The sequence below is a fragment of the Aricia agestis genome, chromosome 4 (genome assembly GCF_905147365.1).
Source record: "Aricia agestis chromosome 4, ilAriAges1.1, whole genome shotgun sequence".
NCBI classification, from domain to species: Eukaryota; Metazoa; Arthropoda; class Insecta; order Lepidoptera; family Lycaenidae; genus Aricia; species Aricia agestis.
The window spans coordinates 11,381,447-11,403,988 of NC_056409.1; the positions used below are offsets into that span (position 1 = coordinate 11,381,447).

The window sequence follows — 22,542 nt, forward strand, 5'->3', positions numbered from 1 at the left end:
GTTTTAGAATTCGTTGGTATGAAATGATGTGAAACCTCGCACATTATATTCGTCCGCACCGTACCCGCCGCATTTCGTGTACTATGCGGTGCGTTCGGAGCGTACGGTGCTGAACTGCTGACGAATGTGCGATCAGCTTAATGTGGAAATTGTGAAACAGTCATGTAGAAGGTAGGTATCCTAGCAAATGAATTAAAAGAACTTTGTACGTATAATGACGCGGGTGGGCGGGTATATAAAAACTTCGAGCACGACAAAGTTTACATTGTAATTGTTAAGGCGCCTTTAGGGTCTCATCGCAAAGCACCCCAACCTGCATAATTACTATAGGCTTGATTTTTTATATATTATGTACGGTCAGAATATTAGGTGCTGCATTAAATATATATAAATAAACATATTCTTTTTTAGTCTCGCTAGAGAACGGCTGATTTGATTTGGTAATTTTAGTCTTGAAATATTTATGGAAGTCCAGGAAATCTAGCTGTAGATAAAACTTACCTAGATAGTATGCAGGTTTATGTCATACTGAAGCTGAAGCACCCCGGGGTATGTGGGACTCCCGACGAGAGCCGTCGGGCTTACCCACTAAAACCACCTGCGGTCTGCCTTCAGCCGTATACAGAGGTCCCGGATCTGTCTAACACAGGACTCCCTCCACGACCGGCTGGTCTACTTCAAAGGGGACCGGACTTCCACCAAAGTTAGGGAACGCTTCGGCAAACTAAAGCATCCACCAAGGGGGCGCCTGGACTAGCTGAGCCGGGCAGGTTTTTATCCTGACCCGGAGCCCCGTGGGACGGAAGTTATTGAAGGTTCGCATAGCGACGCCTCCGCACTCCCGTCCTACGCCGGCGGAGCGGAACGAAGGAAGGATCATTCTCTCTGATCCGCTCCGCGGCCTCTTTCTGTGAAAGGACGGATTCACAGAAAGAGAACGCCGCCTGCCTCATCACTCTCGAACATGCAGCGCACCATGGTCGGAAGTGAGAGGTCTCCACCTAGCACCGCCACGAGATCGTGGCGCTGCACGGCCCAATGATCGCGCACCTCGGTTTATGTCATACTAATAATACCGTGATGAGTTATCATAAGGATAGAGAGATGAATATTACTATGTATTTCAGTTTATAGAGCATTACGAGTGGGAGATTTTGTTGCAGACTCTACCATTGTCACTCTCAATGAAGCTTCCCCAGACGGTATTTATTCAGCTGCTTTAGTAATTACGGCTCTTTGCCCGGATTCATTTCGCAAAAGCAACGCTATCATCTGTATCGAGATGGGTTCCGTAAGTTTTTTGGACGGCCGCCAGACCCCTACTATTAGTTTGGGTTGAATTTTAAATTTCGTTCCGTATTGGAAACTTTTTCAATGTTTACTAATAAGCTGGTTTTATTTTAAATATCCTTAGTGCCAATTTGTTTTGATTTTAATAAAATAAAAAACTACAACAAAATTGGGGGGTGATTTGTGGAGTCAAAATTATTTGTCACGCTGTTAATAGTTTTTTTTTTTTATTGGAAGCATTATAGCTGACCATAATATGCTGAGCTTGCTTACAGTTAGATCAATGGCAATGAAAATAGTTTACAATTTATTTTAAATATCCTTAGGGCCAATTTGTTTCGATTTTAATAAAATAAAAAATCACAACAAAATTGAGGGGTGATTTGTGGAGTCAAAATTATTTGTCACGCTGTTAATAGTTTTTTTATTTTTATTGGAAGCATTATAGCTGACCATAATATGCTGAGCTTGCTTACAGTTAGATCAATGGCAATGAAAATAGTTTACAATTTAGTAAATTATAATTCATTCGGTTTATAATCACGCGATAACCGAGCAAAAATAATTCCAGCTTTATCTCTTGTTCAATTACATTATGCACACCAAATACAAGTAATTGAGAGAGAATATTTAATAGTGATAATATTTTACATTGATATAATTTAAATCATCGACAAGGGATTAATGTAGTCGTAATTTAGGCACAGCTAGTTATCAACATAAACCCTAAGATATATTGTTATCAGTTCGCTTCAGGCCATTAGCTAATACGTCTGTAACAATAACAGAATTACCCATTATAAAATGATATAGGTACAAAGCATCGACAAAATTCTAATTAACCAGTTACGGAACTTTGCTTTCGCACTAGTTTTGGCCCTTTGGGACGATTGACAATGTGATGAAATGACCGATTTGACTGCAGATGAGTTTGAACCACAGACATAGATCAAGACAGATACTGCATGTGTATGTACTTCGCGTGCCATATCACGTTCCCAAACGACGAGCAATGCTTTTTTCTTTTCCTATTTTTCCATTTTTCGTTATTCCGATTTTTCCGATTTCCGATTTTTCGTCTCCTCCGTACACTGTGCATCGGTACGTCACAGTAGGTAGTAAAAAAGTGGCACTTTCGTTTTTATACAAATGGAGCGACACGCGGTATCTATCTTGATCTATGTCTGTGGTTTGAACTTTGAACTATGTTTAAATTTAGTATGTCTGTGTGCGACTGATTTAACGGCACTATTAAATGTATGTTACATCGTATAGACGATCGAGTGTTCAAAAACTGTAATGAAGATATTTTTATAAACTATAAAATATAATTAAATTATTTTCTCTTTTGTCTTCTTTCTCACTTGTTTTGTCATCAAATCTTTACTTCGGAAGAGGATAAATTATGAATTGTAAGCTGGTTTCAGCTGTTTCGCATCCACGCACTAAAACATCCTTTCAGGTCCCTAAAGTTTATTACGAGCAGACATTTAGCACTAACCTCTCATTTAAGCATAAACAGAAGTTAAAAGTGATAGCTCATACATCAACCGGGAAGAGCTGGCCCTCCGCCAAGTACCAACACTAATCAAATTCTCGCAGGCCTATACAACAGCCTTTGTTCATAACTGCATAAAATTATATTTTAAATTTTTCCATTTTAATAAATTATTTTGTAGTATTACATAAAAATACATTTTCTCTTAAATATTAAAAAAAAAATTTCCTCAGTGATATGACTTGCGTCTAAGTAGTGTTATTAATTTCAAAGAGTGACTAAAATGTATATTGTATATCCTGTAGATATAACTTACATTTCACTTAAAGGAGATAAAGGTTATGCTTGCATTTTTATGTTTGCCAAAAAGACGTAGGTACAGCTGTTGAAATGAAAAACTATTTTCGAAAATGTTATTTTGAAATAGCAATAAAATTTCGGTACAATTCGCTCTAATGTACTTTATCAATTCATCAATTATGATTTGTTCGAATCCAATCCCGGTTTCATTAGCCGTTCATACAAAAATAACAAAAAAAATATATACGTGATTGAAATAACATGCAAATAATTAAAATGAATATTATTTAAAGGTTTTGTTATTCTCTGTAATATTATGATTGGATTAACATAATAAAAAGCTCGAAGTGTTAAAGTGGGTATATTTTTAATTTATTGATTATGTGTAGTTAATAGGTATTAGGTACTCTACTACTATAATCCTTCAAATAAAAATTACTAATAAGTATTATCGATGTAACAAAATTTATAATTGGACCAATTTTTGGGCAACATAAAGTGTTGTTACCAAGCAGAAAGTGACTCTATGGCCCTCAGCTCATATTTCTAAAACACACAGAACTTTGAATTTCAGCTTTCTGCTTAAAAATATTTCTAGAGGCAAAGTTTTCATTGAATAAAAACAAATCCAATTGATATGTAAATAACGGCGCCTTTCTATTGCGGTATTGCTGAAAACGCTAAAGCTTGGAGTTTGTTTGTTCATTTACTAAGTGCTGCAATATTATTCGTTACATTTTATCCCGCTATATGTGGAATAAAATGCAGCAACAACATTTTATTTTAATTACTATTGATTCTGGAGTAACTAAGTAAAATTTAATTAGGACTATCGCAGAAGCGACTGACCAGAACCAGCGAACCTCCAGTAAATGGTATTTCGCATATAACATCCGATATTCCCACCGAAATCTCGTACTATATTATTCTAGTCGGTCACTGCTTAATTACTGTAGGAATTTACGAGGAGTACAAACGGTGTCCGCGCGGACAAAGGCGGTAAATTTATGCGCACCATACATACATGGCGTAATTAGTGTTAGCGTAACGAGGTGCATACATCGAGCTCAATTTCAAAGGTGCAATAACTTATGTTTTACCCTGATATTACAGTATGCTACATTTTATTACATGCGCCGTATGTTTATTACAGTTTGTGATTTACTCTCTCAAATATTACATGCGTTATTGATAGCGATGCACGATGACAACGTAAGTAATATGTTCTATCTATCTTTATTCTTTCTTCATTTCGATCGCAATCATTCTTGTAATATTGTCATTAAAATTTACAACGAATACTTTGCGCAGATACTTAATAATAACGCCGTAACTACAAATAACTAATGTATAAGTCACCTGAAATATTACGTTATTTATTAATCCTACAAAAATAAAAGATTACACTGTATAAAATCTAGTGAGTCGTTATACGTTACTTTTAACATGAGAAAACATGAAATTTTTATACTAATAAAAGTCTTTGAGGTCTAGCGGTGTTTACAAAGGGTCGGAGGGTACGAAGGTAATCGCCTGAGCTAGGCTAAATAGTTTTGGTTACCTCGGGAATGACCTAGGTTGAAGCGAAAACATTTTTGCTTTTTTTAACACATTTATGTATTTATTTACGACGACCTCTGTAGCTCAGTTGGTGGGCTATTGGTAGCTCAAACCGGGGGTCGCGGGTTCGAATCCCGCTGACGGAACAAAGAAGTAAATCGCAATGAGAACTTAATGCCTCTTGTTTTATTTAAAGGGTTTTCAAACTGAGCTCATTTTAAATAATATCCTCTATTATTTAGTGACACCTATGACCCTATGACCTAAGTCACAGTATAGCAATAATGTCATATTGCTATACTGTGTCTAAGTGGTGTCACTAAAATAATAGAGGATATTTAACTTTCCATGTAATTATTTCTTTTATCAAGTAAGTAGCTGTGCCCCGCGGTGTTACCCGCGGTTTAAGTGATATATTATAAAATACTATGAAAAGTACCAATAATAAAAAGAACGGGGTGACACATGGTTCTAATTTCTATAACGGTTTATGGTAGTGATGATGATTAAGATGAAGGTAATTTGCATAGTAGCATATGCTTTCCGCTCTTAAAACAACGTCATAACTCCCAAACTTGTATATAAAGAATCAGGAGTTCTCTCAGCACCTTCCGAACCATGGTATACTTTGGTGCAAAATCCTACTATTTGGTAGCATATGCTTAGAATACTGCTCACGAAACCGAAATCACCACATAGTTCCATATAAACTATGAGGAGTTCCCTCGATTACTTATGGATCTCTTCTTCACTTTTATGAATATGGTACCAAATTAGAATGATAACCTATACACCAAAAGAAAAATTTTGAAAATCAGTTCACAAACGGCGGAGTAATCGTTGAAGATAAAAAAACGAACATAACACCTCCTCCATTTCTTTATTTAAAATTGTAGCCTATGTGTTATTCTGATGTATAAGCTATATTATTGTAAAGTTTCATTAAAATCCGTACAGTAGTTTTTGCGTGAGAGTAACAAACATCCATACATCCACACATCCATACATCCAAACAAACTTTCGCCTTTATAATATTAGTAGGATTAAGGAAATTAGAAGAAGTTACCATTTGACCGTTAGATGACTGTTTTTATGAGCAACATCAATTGTGTTTATTACATTTGTGGGGAACCCTAAATTCATTTGTCAAGTAGGTACGACTTGTTAGTTTACCGCATAATATAATTAATAGTCATCTATAATTATAATATTGGTTAAATATCCATACCTATATTAATACGTGAGTAAAAAACTTTGGACCCCTTTTGACGAAAAATGCGGAAACGTAGGCGCATGAAATTTCGCACAGTTATTATAGTTTATATGGAGAAGGAGTGCATCGAGCCAATATTGTTTTAAAATCATGCTTTTATCATACCTTATTTTAATAAATAAAACATTACACACACTACAATGTGCACACTACTGTATTTTGAATGACTAGCCTATACACACGAATTATACTCTTTTATTTATGGTTGAAGTCTGTTGTGAAATTAAAAATGGATTGTTGTTTTTTTTTAATAAATCTGGAATAGTCAATAGGTACTTTAAACGGGGAGCGAAAAGAAGAAGATAGTTAAGGGCGCGTATTATATCAAATTGCTTTACCATCGTCTGTAATATCAATATTAATGAAAAACTGAATGTTTAATAAAGATGCAGCAAACTCCAGGACTAACACTAGTGACTATGTTACTCAAAAACATGATAGCATACAATTTTCTCGATAGAAAGAAATTGCGAAGTTGCTTCCAAATCGCCTATAATTGACACGTTAAACTGCTAGTATTCGAGTAATACATTAAAATAAAGCTTCAAAACTTTTTAGTATAATTACATTATATGTAAGGCAGGGATTATGTTACATATTGTTTTAAATAACTTAATAGATATCCTTTAAAAAAAAGAATACCTATAACTGCCCGCTAACTTGGCGAAGATTCCGCGTCGTCCTTTTTCACCTGCCATATGAAAGACGGGCGTGAGTGTGAAGAGAGAAGCAATTTGATATAATACGCGCCCTTAAATTTAAGGTCGAATTTCGACCATTGAGCGATCTCTAGTTTAAATAAATCGTTACAACTTACAACTATTTATCGCTTTTGATCTCGCGGTGTACCCGCCAAACCGTGCGTTCAGGTGGATGCATATAAATTCACTTATTATTCCTTAGGTGTTAACAAAACAAGTTAATACAACAAAACATTAAAATTTTTAAGCATACCGAACTGTAATGAAATTCAAAGTAGGTTAATTACATTATTATAATCACTGTGATTATTATTATTCACATCACTTCCGTGTATCATTTATGGAACAACAAAATTTTCAGAAACAATTTACTGTTAATTGAAATTCTGAAACTAATGGAATTAATGTTTAATTATCAGGCGTTCGGTTTTGTCCTGTCCGTCACAGTCATGTGACATCACATTATTAATTACCCAATTTTGTGACACTATCTCCTATTTCTCTATTAGCTACTATCAATACAGATATTGTACAGTCGGTTATCAAATTAAATTCTGGGAGGATAAACATGAGTTTTAAGTTATTGAATACCAAATATTATCACCCCACTGTACATAATAATATTGTTCCTTCTACATACTATTACTACTTACTTTACATTTTGCAGGTATATTAACAGTAAAAAGTGTAAGGACATACAATATTTTAAACTTAAGATAAAAATTTTAGGCTATTATATCACTGAATATATAAACAATAAAAATTCTTACTGTCCAAACCCTCAATATTGCTCAACACACGAAAACATAAAATTAACAAAATATAACACTGTGCGATTATATTATTGTGTTTCTCACAACATATTAAAATCCTACAGCCTTACAAAATTTGCTCAATATTTCCCTGCGACTGTACTGTGTTATGCGATAATTAATAAACTCCTTGTCAGCACAGTGATAGGTGAAACGTCGCCTACATGTGTCACGACACTTCGCATATGATAAACTATGTAGTCCCCTTTAATGCCAACTAAAAATTCAACAAACACACACTTAATTTAATATTATGATTCAAACAAGTTTAGATTTTAGCTTTAGTACAAACTTTATTTTTGGTATTTGGTATCATCAGGTAATTGCAGCTATGTCGTTGGATGGCGGTCGAACAGCTCATTCCACACTCAAGTTGTCGTTGAACTTGCAATTAAATGAAACACCCACTTGCAACCTTTGGAGAAATTGTGCGATGGCCAAAGTGTTGCAGCAGAGCAATCTAATAGTTTGGGATTAATGCACGACGGCAAGGAAAAATAAACACACTTTTTTTACTTATCATACCAAACGTCGGTCGGGTCAACTAGTAGAAAGATTAAAATTAGTATATCCATACCAAACATCAAAATAGATTAAAATATAGTTAAGGCGAAAATCATATAAGTTTATTTTGTCGGAACCGTACATTTTCCGGGACAAAAGGTATCCCTTGTCATTTACCGAGACTCAAAGTATCTCCATGCCAAATTTCATCAAAAATCATATCAAAAGTTTATTGTGCAGGAACCGTTCATTTTCCGGGACAAAAAGTATCATATGTTCTTTCTCGGGATTCAAACTATATCTATACCAAATTTCAGCAAAATCGGTCCAGCCGTTTACGCGTGATGTCGTGACCAAGAGAAATATGGATTAATTTTTAGGGTTCCGTAGTTATTTATATAGATTGTATCCTAGCGGAAATACTAGCGGGCTCATATTATTATAGTGTTTCTTTTAGGCCTTGACAACGTCTTCGCCCACTGAGGAATATTATAGTGACAACAAGATTGCAAGTAATCATACGCAATCATACTGAATGAATCCATCGCCTATGAGATTAACATTCAAGGAATATCAATTTCCACAATACACTTGATTGGCTCACGATAGACAAGCGATTACTCGGGCATATTCGTCAATAATTAGCCATTATTGATTGATCACGATTCACTTCATAAGCGTTGTAAAATTATGGAGGGAATCCTACTATGGCCCAAAGTGGAGGTATTCTCTACTTAATACAAGTTTGGGAGAAGCATTATTCTGCATGGAATGTTACCTGTTTGACGTAAAATAGAGACAATAATTATTATAATAATATATAATAATAATATCTATGGACGCTTTACACCACGTCAGTCTGCTGGCCGATTAATCTGTATCGTACATTTGTGAGTTAATCACTGGGTTAGTAACGAAACGGAGGAGTGAGCAACGCAAAGTCTCACTTTTGTATGCAAGTGAATATAAAAAGTGGCACTTTCCGTTACTCACTCCTCCGTTTCGTTACTAACTCAGTTATTAACTCACAAATGTACGATACAGAATCGGCCAGCTGGCCCCGTGCTAAGTACCTAACGGACTTGTGTTACAGGTACCAGACAACGGAAATATATTGAATAATACTTTTATACTATACATAGATTTAAAAATTTTATTAGATCATACACTTAAATATGTGTATGATCTAATAAAATTTTTATACACATCCAGACCCGGGAACATTGAAAACTTTTTGTTCCGTCGGCGGGATTGGAACCCGCGACCCCCGGCTTGAGCTACCAACGCGCTCACTACTGAGCCACAGAGGTCGCCGTAATAATAGTCTCAGTAAAAAAATAGGTATGCCACAGGAATCTTACACATACTGTGAATAAGAGGTAAAAGCCTAATTGTGAAACCTATGGTCTTACCCTATATCTGTGCTAATGTTAACGAAAATTGGCAAAGTAATTTTGGAGCCAATTATATTTTGAGAAAGAGACGAACGATTCCTAATTCCTCTTCATGATTTTAAATATAGAAAGAGCTTATGAGCGTTGATTGCGGTAGACTTTTGACACACCACCGCCTTTTTAATCTACTGAAACAGGCCTAGATTACTTTAGCGAGCTCGTAGTTAAATATTAAAATACGGCGAAACGGGCTCCCGTGTGGAGATTACTCTCCGTGCTCTATGAATACGAGTAAATTAGCCGCCCATACAATTTATTGCGCTATGGTCATGAAATGTGACACCGGCTTATGTCATGTAGCGGCTAATGTCCCTTATCACTTATGTACATTATGTTGGGAAGTGGAGAATATGGAGCTTGCGATGTTCATTTTTTATCATAACGTATTATAAATACTAGCTGTTTGACCGAGCTTTGCTCGGTATCCGATGAAAGTGACCTTTCTAGAAATGATACCTAGCTAGATCGATTTATCGCCCCCGAAACCCCCTAATCGTCGAATCAAAAACATTTACTGTGCCTCTTTACACTGCTTTAATTTAAATTGTATCAGCTAGTGATGGGCCAACAATTCGGCCAGCATTACGTAAGAGTGTTATTAAAATGTTATTGTAATCGCGCCTTTATTGTCACATTTTTAATAGCGCAAAGATCGGAGCAGAGGATGGTACTAGCACATACAATAAGGAACTTCGTTCCAATAAATATTCCAACCAAAATCGGTCTAATTAATATTGACGAAAATAATTAATACGAGTAATGGGGATACAAAATATAAAATGTATAACTTAAGTATTATATTAGAAATAAGGGGGCAAACGAGCAAACGGGTCACCTGATGGAAAGCAACTTCCGTCGCCCATGGACACTCGCAGCATCAGAAGAGCTGCATGTGCGTTGCCGACCTTTTAAGAGGGAATAGGGTAATAGGGGAAGGGAAGGAAATAGGGGAGGGTAGGAAAGGGAATAGGGTAAGGGATTGGGCCTCCGGTAAACTCACTCGGCGAAACACAGTGCAAGCGCTGTTTCACGCCGGTTTTCTGTGAGAACGTGGTATTTCTCCGGTCGAGCCGGCCCATCCGTGGCGAAGCATGGCTCTCCCACGTATAAAAGTAACCTAATACTTACAGTTACCTAAGAAACAACGTCAAATGTCTATTCGCATTACAATTATTACTGGACTAGATTAATGAACGCCTACGTCGGATACAATGCTTTGTATGAAACCATTCTCTTCAGAATGCCACACGACAATTCCATTCAAATTCCGTTCAATCAATTTTTAGCTGGCATGAATCTTTATTATGTGTGAACTAATGAAAATGTGCTATGACTTTCAAATAATGCTGAAGTGCATTTTCAAATGTGTAAAGTCGGTTTTAATAACGCCCGTGTCATTCAAAATGCAAAGCCACAATTCTGGTATTCTTCTCATTGAATGGACGATTTTCTACTAAAAAAACACCAAGAAGCATAAGTAAGTCTTGATGTCTATATCTACGAATAATAAAAACTGTATCTTCAAATTTTTGTAGAGCTTTGACCAATGCGTTTGACGATAGATTGGATTTACTTATGTTACATTCGTTCTCAATTACGTATCCAGACTACATCGTAACAAAATACCTACAAGCCGTATTATTTAGCAAAATCGAACAATACGAATATATTAATCGATTTTGCTAAATAATCTAAAACTAAACTTAAACAACTTGTTTTAAAATACTTTCACTTTGTTAAATATGAGTAACGAGAGGGACAATAATATGCTTAATTTCCGATTAACTTTCGATTACCGGAAGTAGCCTCAATGTAGTTCGATATTTGAAATTGTACACTCCGTAGAGTGTCTACGCGAGTGGTGTCTATGGTGTGGCAGTCCTTGTGACAGGATAATTAAAGTACGCCCGTGCGCTTGGCACAGAGTAGAAAATGCATACGTACTCTTGGTGTAAGCTATCTAGTATCTAGTTACGTAGGCTAAACTTGGCTACCCTTCCCAATTATATGAGTAAGCAAAATATAAATCTATTTTGTTAATTTTTAGGGTTCCGTACCCAAAGGGTAAAAACGGGACCCTATTACTAAGACTTCGATGTCTGTCCGTCTGTCTACCTCCAGGCATGAGTTATAACTCAAGAACGGTAATAGCTAGAGAGTTGAAATTTTCAGAGATTTTCTGTTGCCGCTATAACAACACATTAAAAACAAAATAAAATAAAAATTTAAGGGGATTTAAAGTTAATCCCATACTACAAACGTGATTTTATTGCAATTTTTTGCTCGATATCAACGAAGGCAACGGTATGTTTTAATATAACAATACCTGAAATGTTAAAAAAATACTCAATTTATTTATACTTAAGTACTTTAAAAATTACTTATGATAAAATTCTAATAAAAGCATACAGCTCCCATACAAAAAACACAAAGTTTGTCAATTTTTGTTCGTCTGTAAGCGCTCTAACGGCATTATCAATGGCTTGCAGTTTTACTACACCGAAACTGCATCGAAGCCAAATCGAAGATGTATTAAAGTTGCCGAAAATAGCAGAATCAGTGGCACACTTCAGATTGCACAAATTCTTTCACTCTCCTACTTATATAATATCACTAAAATTATTATGTACTAGATGACGCCAACGGGCAACCAAAGACTTCTATTTATTTGCCGGCAACAACTCCGTTGCGCCAAAATTCGTTCATCGCGCAGGTACCGTACATTTTTCCGTGATGAAAAGTATTTTATGTCCTTTCCCGAGACTCCAAGTATCTCTATATCAAATTTTAGCAAAATCTATTTAGCGGTTTGGGCGTGAAGAGGTAACAAACAAACGCACTTTTGCATTTATAATATTATAATGTTATGTACTTACGTGTATATAGGCATCCTGTCGCCATCTTTGAACCACATCATCATGGCGACGTCGTGGACGGACGACACCAGGTCACAGGGCAGGCTGGTTTCCCCGCCAGGCGCCGACCACACCTGGATTACACCTGGAATTTAAAAAAAATATATGAGAGAATGCAGGTGACAGACCTTCTTTATCTGGTCGGGCTATGTTAATTATCAAGGCAATATCAGTCGTTTCAACTTACAGGTATCTGCATATTATGATTTTTTTTATTTTATTTTTTATTTTAATGAAATAACGAGCAAACGGGTCACCTGATGGAAAGCAACTTCCATCGCCTATGGACACTCGCAGCATCAGAAGAGCTGCAGGTGCGTTGCCGGCCTTTTAAGAGGGAATAGGGTAATAGGGGAGGGTAGGGATGGGAAGAGAAGGGAATAGGGGAGCGTAAATTCACTCACTCGGCGAAACACGCCGGTTTTCTGCGAGAACGTGGTATTTCTCCGGTCGAGCCGGCCCATTCGTGCCTAAGCATGGCTGTCCAAAGTCTAAAGTTATTTCTCTGTTTGCGCCAAACAGCAGTTTGAATGAAACTTTTATTACCTCCGTTTTAATAATTTGTTAATTTTTCAAATCTTACACTAAAACATTACTATAATTTCCCTTATTGCTAGATATCCCTTGGTTTTTATTTATTTTAAAATATTTTATAGATAATATTCTAATTCAATATTTTAGCGATAAATAAAATCTAAAACTAAAACCGGGGGTCGCGGGTTCGAATCCCGCCGACGTAACAAAAAGTTTTCCAAGTTCCTGGGTCATAGATGTGTATTAAATATGTGTATCAAATTATAATAAAATCTTAAATATATTATGTTTAATTGTATAATATAAAAGTATTAAATATATTTCCGTTGTCTGGTACCCGTAACACAAGTCCTTCAGATACCGTACTTACCACGGAGCCAGAATGAATGAATCCAAATAATAATATAATAAAGAAAATACCTATGTTGAGTGTTTATAATTTTCATTTTGGTACTGTATTTAATTATAACATTGTTGAATAGCTTAACAGGTAGCAAGCTTTTCGTAAATTTCCTGCATAAAACATATCGTAATAAAAAATAAGTTACTTATCTCATCTACTCTTCGAGATGGCTTTTCGGTCTTAATTACAATCATATCAAATCATCATCATATCATATCAAAACTCGAATCAAAATCCAATATTCAGAAATTAAAATATTTTTTTAATACTTCAAAGTTGTTAATATAACAGAACATATATCTATTCTAATATATATTCAGATTTATATTTATACGTGGGAGAGCCATGCTTCGGCACGAATGGGTCGGCTCGACTGTGTTTCGCCGAGTGAGTGAGTTTACCGGAGGCCCAATCCCTACCCTATACCCTTCCCTACCCTCCCCAATTCCCTTCCCATCCCTACCCTCACCTATTACCCTATTCCCTCTTAAAAGGCCGGCAACGCACCTGCAGCTCTTCTGATGCTGCGAGTGTCCATGGGCGACGGAAGTTGCTTTCCATTAGGTGACCCGTTTGCTCGTTTGCCCCCTTATTTCATAAAAATATTCATAATACATAATGCCTACCATTGGTTTAGGAACGAACGCTACGAAAAGAACTAGCGTAAGAAACAAAACAGATATTTGTTTATTACTTCATAATTTAATCTCACGATTCAAATGCACGCCAGGTTTCTATATTTTACGTAAGCAAAACGTGCATATATTCAAAAAATAGCAGACAAAGGATTTTTAAGCAAAAATCGTCGGAAAACAGCCAAGAGGCGGCAGCAAAACACCAGCGCGCGTGAAAAACAGGTCGCATTGTCCATGCCCATCGTTCCATTTATGTCCCGCTCTGACGTGCCAGTTCACTTGAAAAAGAATTTTTTTAACTGACAATGTGCTACTGGCATTAACGATACAAGAAGAATGTGTGTAAGTATCTTTTACATAATATTATTATTTGTTTTTAAAATCTTACTTCTGTTATAGCTTTTAATTGGTTACAGAGTTTGATTAATATCATTTGAATTTGAATATTACGAGTTCATTAATTAGAATATATTAGTTAGTATAATTAATTATTTAATGAGCTAATTTAAAATCATAAGCAAATAACGTATGAATTTTAGTGAATATTTGTTTGCGAGGCTATCTATCTATTACAAAGGTAAACATTGTAACAATTGCAGTAATAATCGGCGGGAAATGTTTATTACAATAATATTTAAGCGAATTTATCATAGGTGGGCTGACTGTGATATACAGAACTAGCAAATCTTTCGCAAACATCTCATGCTAACATCTACTAATTGTACTTAAATAATATTAAATTGCTTCTTAAAATATTTGTACTCAAGTTAAATTTATAATTGAGAAAATATACAACACAAGACGTCGTATAGTCTCTTTTCAGGTTTCCGTACGCAAAGGGTAAAAACGGGACCCTATTACTGAGACTTCGATGTCTGTCCGTCTGTCCGTCTGTCTCCAGGCTGTATCTCAAGATCCGCGAGCGATATAGCGCTATAGCGAGAGTTATGAAACTTTCACAGATTGTGTATTTCTGTTGCCGCTATAACAACAAAATATACTAACACAAAATAAAATTAATATTTAAGGGGGCTCCGATACAACAAACGTGATGTTTTTACCTTTTATGCTCGCAATCAATAATGCTTAAAGGTAGGGACTTAAATTTACTCGAAAAATCCTTAAATGTATTTATATTTTGAAAATTAATAATAAAATTTAATATTTAAGAAGGGAGGCACACATAAAACACATTTTTTCCAACTTTCGCTCTAACGGTACGGAACCCTTCGTGCGCGAGTCCATCTAACACTTGGCCGATTTTTATGTTTTACAGTCATAAGAATCTTATTTTCGTATTAAAAATGACTATATAAGAATATCAATGTAAACAGAGCACAATACAGGAAAAAACTTAGATTTAACGACGCCTCAAAGGCTTTGCTCCCCAACCGAATACAACTCGATTCACACGCCTCGAACTTTGATCTTAGGGTTCTCTTTGAAGATTTGGGCGGTCGAGTCTTGGCTTTACGGCAGCTCCTCACCTTTTGTAAAAATAAAATATCTCTAAATATCGATCTTTCGCTACCTAAAAATTTGTTTCTTGGACTAATCACTAATCACTGTTTGCTTAGGAATTGTTGAGTATTTATAGCTGAAACGATTTGAGTTTCTTACTTATGAATTATGACTGTAATATTTTAGTAAGTTACTATTTAAAAATATTATTTACTTTTTCTTTAACACTAAGGAGTACTTATAATAATCACCAAAATGAAAACGTATGTAGATTTAGCAAAATGGTTGAAATAGATACAAATCACATAATTATGCTTAGGCTTTTGCAATAAATTGTTGAAATAAATAAACAAAGGTATAAATTATTCAAAAACGGTCGCTCACTAAAGGAAAATAATTAATACGCCACTTGCAGGGATCTCAAGTTTCTCTCAAATTTAGGGAACAACAGATATCAAAATTCATCTTTGTTTTTGCTTTAAATGTAGAATTACTTAAATTTCGTTCCTTTGATTTCGTCCGCCACTTTGCTTTAACATAATAATGCATTTTGTTGACTTTATTATTCAATATTCATATAAATGTTAAGGATAACTTATAATAATATTATTTATTACTTTAAATGATCTTCTTTAAATAAGTCTTTTATGGGCAATTGTATAAGATTTTATAATAAAATACCCCATGAAATAGTTTGCTTGCCAGAAACAAAATTTAAAAAAATGGTAAAAAGAGTGCTAGTCGGAAAAGCATCTTACAAGGTTCATAATTACTTAAATGATAAGGATATTAATTGGGTGTAAATCTGTATTATATTTCCCTGAATTCTGCTCATTGCTCCTTATACATTGGTGATTTTATATGTTAATGTTTTAATTTTTTAATATATTATTAATATATTATGTTGTCCTGATATTATGGGTAATGTAATTGTATTTTAAATCTAAATTGTAATTATCTTTGTCGTCAAAAAGTGTTTTTGTAAACCTATTTTGAATAAATTATTTTGAAGTTTGAAGTTTACCTACTACCCAGCTTTTTTCAAATGCGCCAAAACCGTGTTGTGGTCACTCCCCAGTTTTATAGATCAGCTACATCGTAACTAGTAATATGCCGATCTTACTCCACTTTTTCAAAACTTTTTCCTCAACCTATTATGATTGATAAATATTTTGTGTGATTTTTTTATTATTATTCTATGCATAAATACATTGAGTAAAAAGACATGAAAGTTCACAAAGAGGATAGTTATAAAAGTTAAAAAAATAGCGTCCTAAGTTCTCACCAAAAACATTATCCCGTTCCTTAATGAATTATAGCATACGTAGAATGTTCTAAGAGGTTTTTGTGGTAAATATAGCAGACGGTAGCGTTTTTATTTGCTTTATTCATTTACTACAGGACGCTCGCAACTCCGTTGCAGCAAAATTCGTTTATCGTGCGGGAACCGCACACTTTTCTAGTATGAAAAGTATTCTATGTCCTATGTATATAATTATAATGTATATATTATATACCCTTACAGACACGCTCTCGCACTTATAATATAAGTATAGACGAAAAATATTTGGTGAGCAATATAACAATACCTATAGTTTATCCCCAAAAGAATATCTTTCGAATATGCGAGGAGTAGTTCCAGACACTGTAATGATAGCAGCTATTTACAGACGCTGCAGCTGTCAGACAAACATCGATAGCGCGTTTCAGGCTTATGCGATCTTTGATCCGATTTGCAACGTTATTTTTATATTCAAAAAATGCATTGGCCGATTCTCAGATGCACACAAAATTTCTTCAAAGCCTGCCCGGCCATTTTGAAGAAGTTTTGTAACAAACACCGATTAAAAATGATGATAAAGTTTATTTTGCTAGGTGAATACCTATATAACCTACTATAATTATAGTGAACTAGATGACCCCCGCAACTCCGTTGCGCCAAAATTCGTTTATCGCGCGGGAACTGTACATTTTTCTGGGATAAAAACTATTCTATGTCCTTTCTCGGGACTCAAAGTATCTCCATGCCAAATTTCAGCAAAATCGGTTCAGCAGTTCGCGCGTGAAGAGGTAACAGACAGACAGACAGACACTCTTTCGCATTTATAATATTAAGTATAGATAGTATCTGAGCCATAGCCCGCCTCGGTAATTGGCCGCCTAAACGTCTGACTTGCGGCATACCTTTACCTCCGTATCGTAATAATGTATAAATGTGGCCAAGGTTCCCCAGAAGCGTTCACCTGACGAAGAGGGGTTGTTTTCGTGACAGCAAACCATATAATTATTTTGAATTGCCATAATATAGATCATGGATCTTTTGAGTACTCTCGTTGGGAATTTTCCTATAATGAATCAGTGATTTAACATTCTGCATTATCATTTTTTTCTTTGGTTTAGTTAAAGACTTGGTCTTGTGATTATTATAGTAGAAGCAAAAAACATAATAATTCAAATTTGATTACTAGTTTTGTTTATGAATACTCCTAAAAAAGTTGCGAAAATAAAATGGAAAGTTCAAACAGTAAATGCCAATAAGAAAATCCATAATGACTAATGTGGCTTAAGTGAACCGCATTCGATAACTTAATTATAATAAGACGGAAGGACATTTTCTTTGTCTCGGGTCCAATTGGTATGCTCCATGAAGTCGCCTCGACGACAAAGGAGCGAGCTGAGGGATCGATCGAGTAATTAATGTACTGGTATAATATCCGTTTGAAATCTAAACAACGAAGCCTTTGTCTCCAATATTATGTTACTAACTTAGGTATAATACAGCATCGGAATACCTGAATGCAAGAAAGTGACCGCAGTGAATGCAGAATTGGTGGAACTATATTGTATTTGCACGGTTTTGAACTATGTAGTTAACAAAATATGTGTATATATGTGTGTGTGTAGACGTCTCCGTGGTCTAGTGGTATAGAGCGCGGCTCTTGACTCGGAGGTCGTGGGTTCGATTCCCGCGTTGGAAACATGTTACTTCCAAGTTTGGTTAGGACAATTTAGGCTGATCACCTGATTGTCTGACAAGTAAGATGATCCATGCGTCGGATGGGCATGTAAAAATCGGTCCTGCGCCTGATCTCTCGCCAGTCGTGTCGGTCTTTCGTCCCACTGGGCTATGAGAGTGAAGGAATAGAGAGTGCTCTTGTGTACTGCGCACCCACTTGGGCACTATAAAATTACTCCTGCGTAGCTGGCCTGGTTTCAATGAAACCGGCCACTGTCACCGAAACCGGTGTGGGAGCTATTATATATGTGTGTATGTGTGTGTGCAGGATTTAACAACGCTACTAAAGTAAGTAAAACTAAGCTGTAAGTTCTTTAGCTGTAAGTTCTTTCTGTAAGCTGTATAAACGTGCATACAGCTTACAATATTTTTCTAATCTACAGTTACGTTTTTAAAAGCAGGTGCGCCACAAAAATTGAATTAATTTTCCGGTGATGGACAATAAATCCTTTGATTCCACTCTGTATCCCAACGTTTGGGATTAGAAAGACGAGTCGTATGCAAATTGTATGTGGACAGTACTAACTACAAATAGATGACACTGTATCGAGCAAGCTGATCCCGAATGTTATTATGTTACTATCGCACATCCCGGCCGCGATAACTCTACATCAGCCGAAATACATTGCTCGTTTATACTGATAGAATTTTTGAATCCGCCCCCACCAACGTCAATGTAGAACAAAAAAGAACATTCTACATTTTAAATAAGTCCCCTGAATACAGTGCAGTTCGGACGGCAAAGCCTTTTTTAACGAGAGGGAATCCGATTTTTCCCTCTTTTTTCTTTTCCGTCTTTTTGAAGTAATAATTAATTCATTTTAAATATGTTTTAAACAAAGGAGATTACAAAGGACTCGCAGGATATAAAATTCTAGGAATATTCATGTATCCGAAATTCCGTAGAGAATAAATGCTTTTTAATGAATGCTTTGTAATATTATGGTAATGTAAAACTTAGCTTAGATATATTGTACGAGGGCTGCTATTTATGTATCCGGAATTAAAAAAAGAAACAAACATATATCATTTAATATGGTTTTATTGCTTTTCAAAATATTCGCCGCGATGATCGACACACTTTTGCATACGCTGGAACCAATTTTCATAGCACTTTTTCCATTCTGATTGAGGTTTCTCCAAAACGTGCATTTTGAACGCATCAACAGCCTCTTCGCGGCTCGAAAAACGTTGACAACGTAATTTGTTCTTCGCGTATGGAAATAAAAAGAAATCGTTAGGTGCCAAATCAGGGCTGTACGGCGGATGACCAGTCAATTCGATCTTTTGACCCTCCAAAAACTGAGTTGTTTCAGCTGAGGTGTGACAGCTAGCATAGTCGTGATGTAATATGATTCTGCGTTGTCGGTTGTCCTTTCTTATTTCTTCAAAGACAACAAATGGTCGTATACCATTCAGAATTAACCGTTTTACGATTCTCTAATGGCACTGTAGCCACATGTCCATTAATTCCAAAAAAACAGGCGACCATTTGCTTCAAAGTACTTTTTGCACGAGTAACTTTTGTTGGTTTCGGCTCATCTTGGAACACCCACACCGTTGACTGTTGTTTAGTTTCGGGGTCATATGCATAGATCCAAGATTCATCACCTGTGTAGATATTATAAACGGCTTTTGACGTACCACGGTTGTATTTTTTTATCATTTTTTTGCACCAATCGACACGAGCCCGTTTTTGATCGATTGTCAAGTTGTGCGGAATCCAACGCGAACATATTTTTTTACAGCCAAATGTTCGTGTAATATCTTATGTATGCTCGTCATACTTATGCCTAAGGACGCCTCTATCTCGCGATATGTAACATGACGATCACGCATTATTAGTTCCCGCACAGCATCTATATTTTGTGGGACAACAGCTGTTTTTGGGCGACCTTCTTTATTTTCATCCGTGAGCATAGACCGCCCACGATTAAACTCACTGTACCAGTGATAAACAGTGGTTTTTGATGGTGCTTCATCTCCAAAAGTTGCGGTGAGTTGAATAAAGCACTGTTGTTGATTTAGCCCACGCCGAAAATCGTAGTAAATCATTGCACGAAAATGTTCACGCGTTAAATCCATGGCAAATGAAGACACGCAATTTTCAAAATGACGCCACAATGGAAAAATAATTGGAAGACAGTCACATGAAACAAAATGTATTCTTCAACCAAAGAGTTCTATTTTCAAATGTTGTAATTACTTTTTAAATATTGTTCTTGTAAGTGGCCAGTTCCGGATACATAAATAGCAGCCCTCGTATGTTCAACATAATTAAGATATATTATTATCAAGGTAAATATACAAGGTGTAACAAAAATAAGTGTTAATACTTTAGGGTGTGTACGTATTCCTTGTAGAGAGTTCACTGTGAAAGTAGCAGCGCTGAAAGACGAAAAAATTTTTTCACTTTTGTATGGGCAAGCGCCCGAGCGTCACGAGATTCCCCATACAAAAGTGAAAAAAAATTTTGGTCTTTCAGCGCTGCTATTTTCACGGTGAACTCTGTACAAGAAGCACGTACACACCCTAAAGTATTATCACTTATTTTTGTTACACCCTGTATTTTAGTACACGTCTGAATCAATTGAAATAGATTCAACGCTATTAATTAAATAGACTAATAATACCTATATAAATAACTAGATGGCGTCCGTAACTCCGTTGCGCCTAAGGTTGCGCCAAAATTTCTGTATCGTGCGAGAACCGTAAATTTTTCTGGCCTAAAAATATATATTTATGTCATTTAGCCTATACCTTTTCCCATGACCCAAAGTATATCCTTCTCCTCCAGTCGTGTTTCTCATGTCTGATGGTTGTGACCTCCCCCTTCTATGACCTTCCTTCTAATGGTCTTACGCCAGCTGGTCCTATCCTCAGCCACTCGAAGAGCGTCGTAGACGGTGGACTCAAGTGTGGTGCGGGTGACGGAAGTTGCTTTCCATCAGGTGACCCGTTTGCTCGTTTGCCCCCTTATTTCATAAAAAAAAAACTCCGTAACAAATAGCAAAATCGGTTAAGCGGTTTAAGCGTAAAGAGGTAACAGACAGACAGAAGCACAGATAGGCAGACAGTATTATTATCATGGATAAAAAAATAAACCATAAAATTAATTATTAAGTTGTGGCAAAAAGTTATTTTTTTATACTGTGCTTGATCTGTGTTAATTGGCGTCACATCACCAACTGCTATAAAACCTCCATTATTTCTTCCGCCACAACTTAAACGAGATCCATCAGACACAATAAGTTAGATAACCATAAAAACTTCCATCCAAACTATCCACTTAAGTATTCAAATTACCAATCTCATAGCAAAAAGTCTGAGCCGATTCTCAAATATAATTGGTGGTCCGCTTCAAAACTATGGACCGGGCTAATTGCGTCCATGCGATGAATATGTATGAGTTCCATCGATCCCCAGAAATAATGAACACCGGGGTCGTTATTCGCAGATATCTAGAAGTAAAATGTACTCCAAGTGGAAACTATTATGCTCGGAGTTAGTACAGTTATGCCAATGTCCTATTAACGGTTATCGTTTGATTTTACAACAGTTTTTGAGCCTTCTTTTCTCCAAAACTTGGCGATTCAGAGATGAAATTCGTTAACGATCACGAGCAAAAACCCTTGAACTTTATTATAAAAAAATGTGTGACCTGGTTGAGCTAATCACCAACAAAACCTCACTTTATTACTAGACATCCAAGGATTGGATTCCAAGCACTAAACCCAACAGAGGACAAAAAGATATACGAGCACGAACATATTTTACATAAGATGCTCAGCTTCCAACAATGGTGGAAATGTGATTAATTAGCAGACCGAGGGACCGCGTGTCACACTGCGTCTTCGTTGTTTATCTAATTAAGCCAGTCAGTTTCGTGTGTTCCGCGTTGCCCTGTCATTGGGGAGATAGTGGAGAACGGAGATACAGTTCGCTCGGAAACTTCGGATCTAAAATCCATTCTGTTTTGTTGCTTAAGTGTTTAAGTGCAATAATAAATCAACCATTGTATAATACTACGAACAAAGCCTCTGCGACCCGGCTCTATTTACCCTCCATTAACTAAAAGGCACTATTTTTGTCGATTCCACAGTGACTTGAATTATGATGACTCTTTATGAAAATCTCGAACGCTTCGTCTGCGTTTTTATCTTCGTAATGTTTTTCAGCTTCTTTT

The 22,542-nt window shown here is 36.0% G+C and overlaps 1 protein-coding gene across 1 annotated transcript in view; it reads right to left on the bottom strand.

The window, feature by feature from the left end:
- LOC121726413 (nephrin-like) overlaps positions 1 to 22,542 on the bottom strand; it is a 103,062-nt gene that overhangs the window by 35,633 nt on the left and 44,887 nt on the right. Inside the window, exon 3 of the mRNA XM_042113762.1 lies at positions 12,269 to 12,392. Coding sequence (XP_041969696.1) covers positions 12,269 to 12,392 — 124 coding nt within the window. The remainder of the gene's footprint in view (positions 1 to 12,268; positions 12,393 to 22,542) is intronic.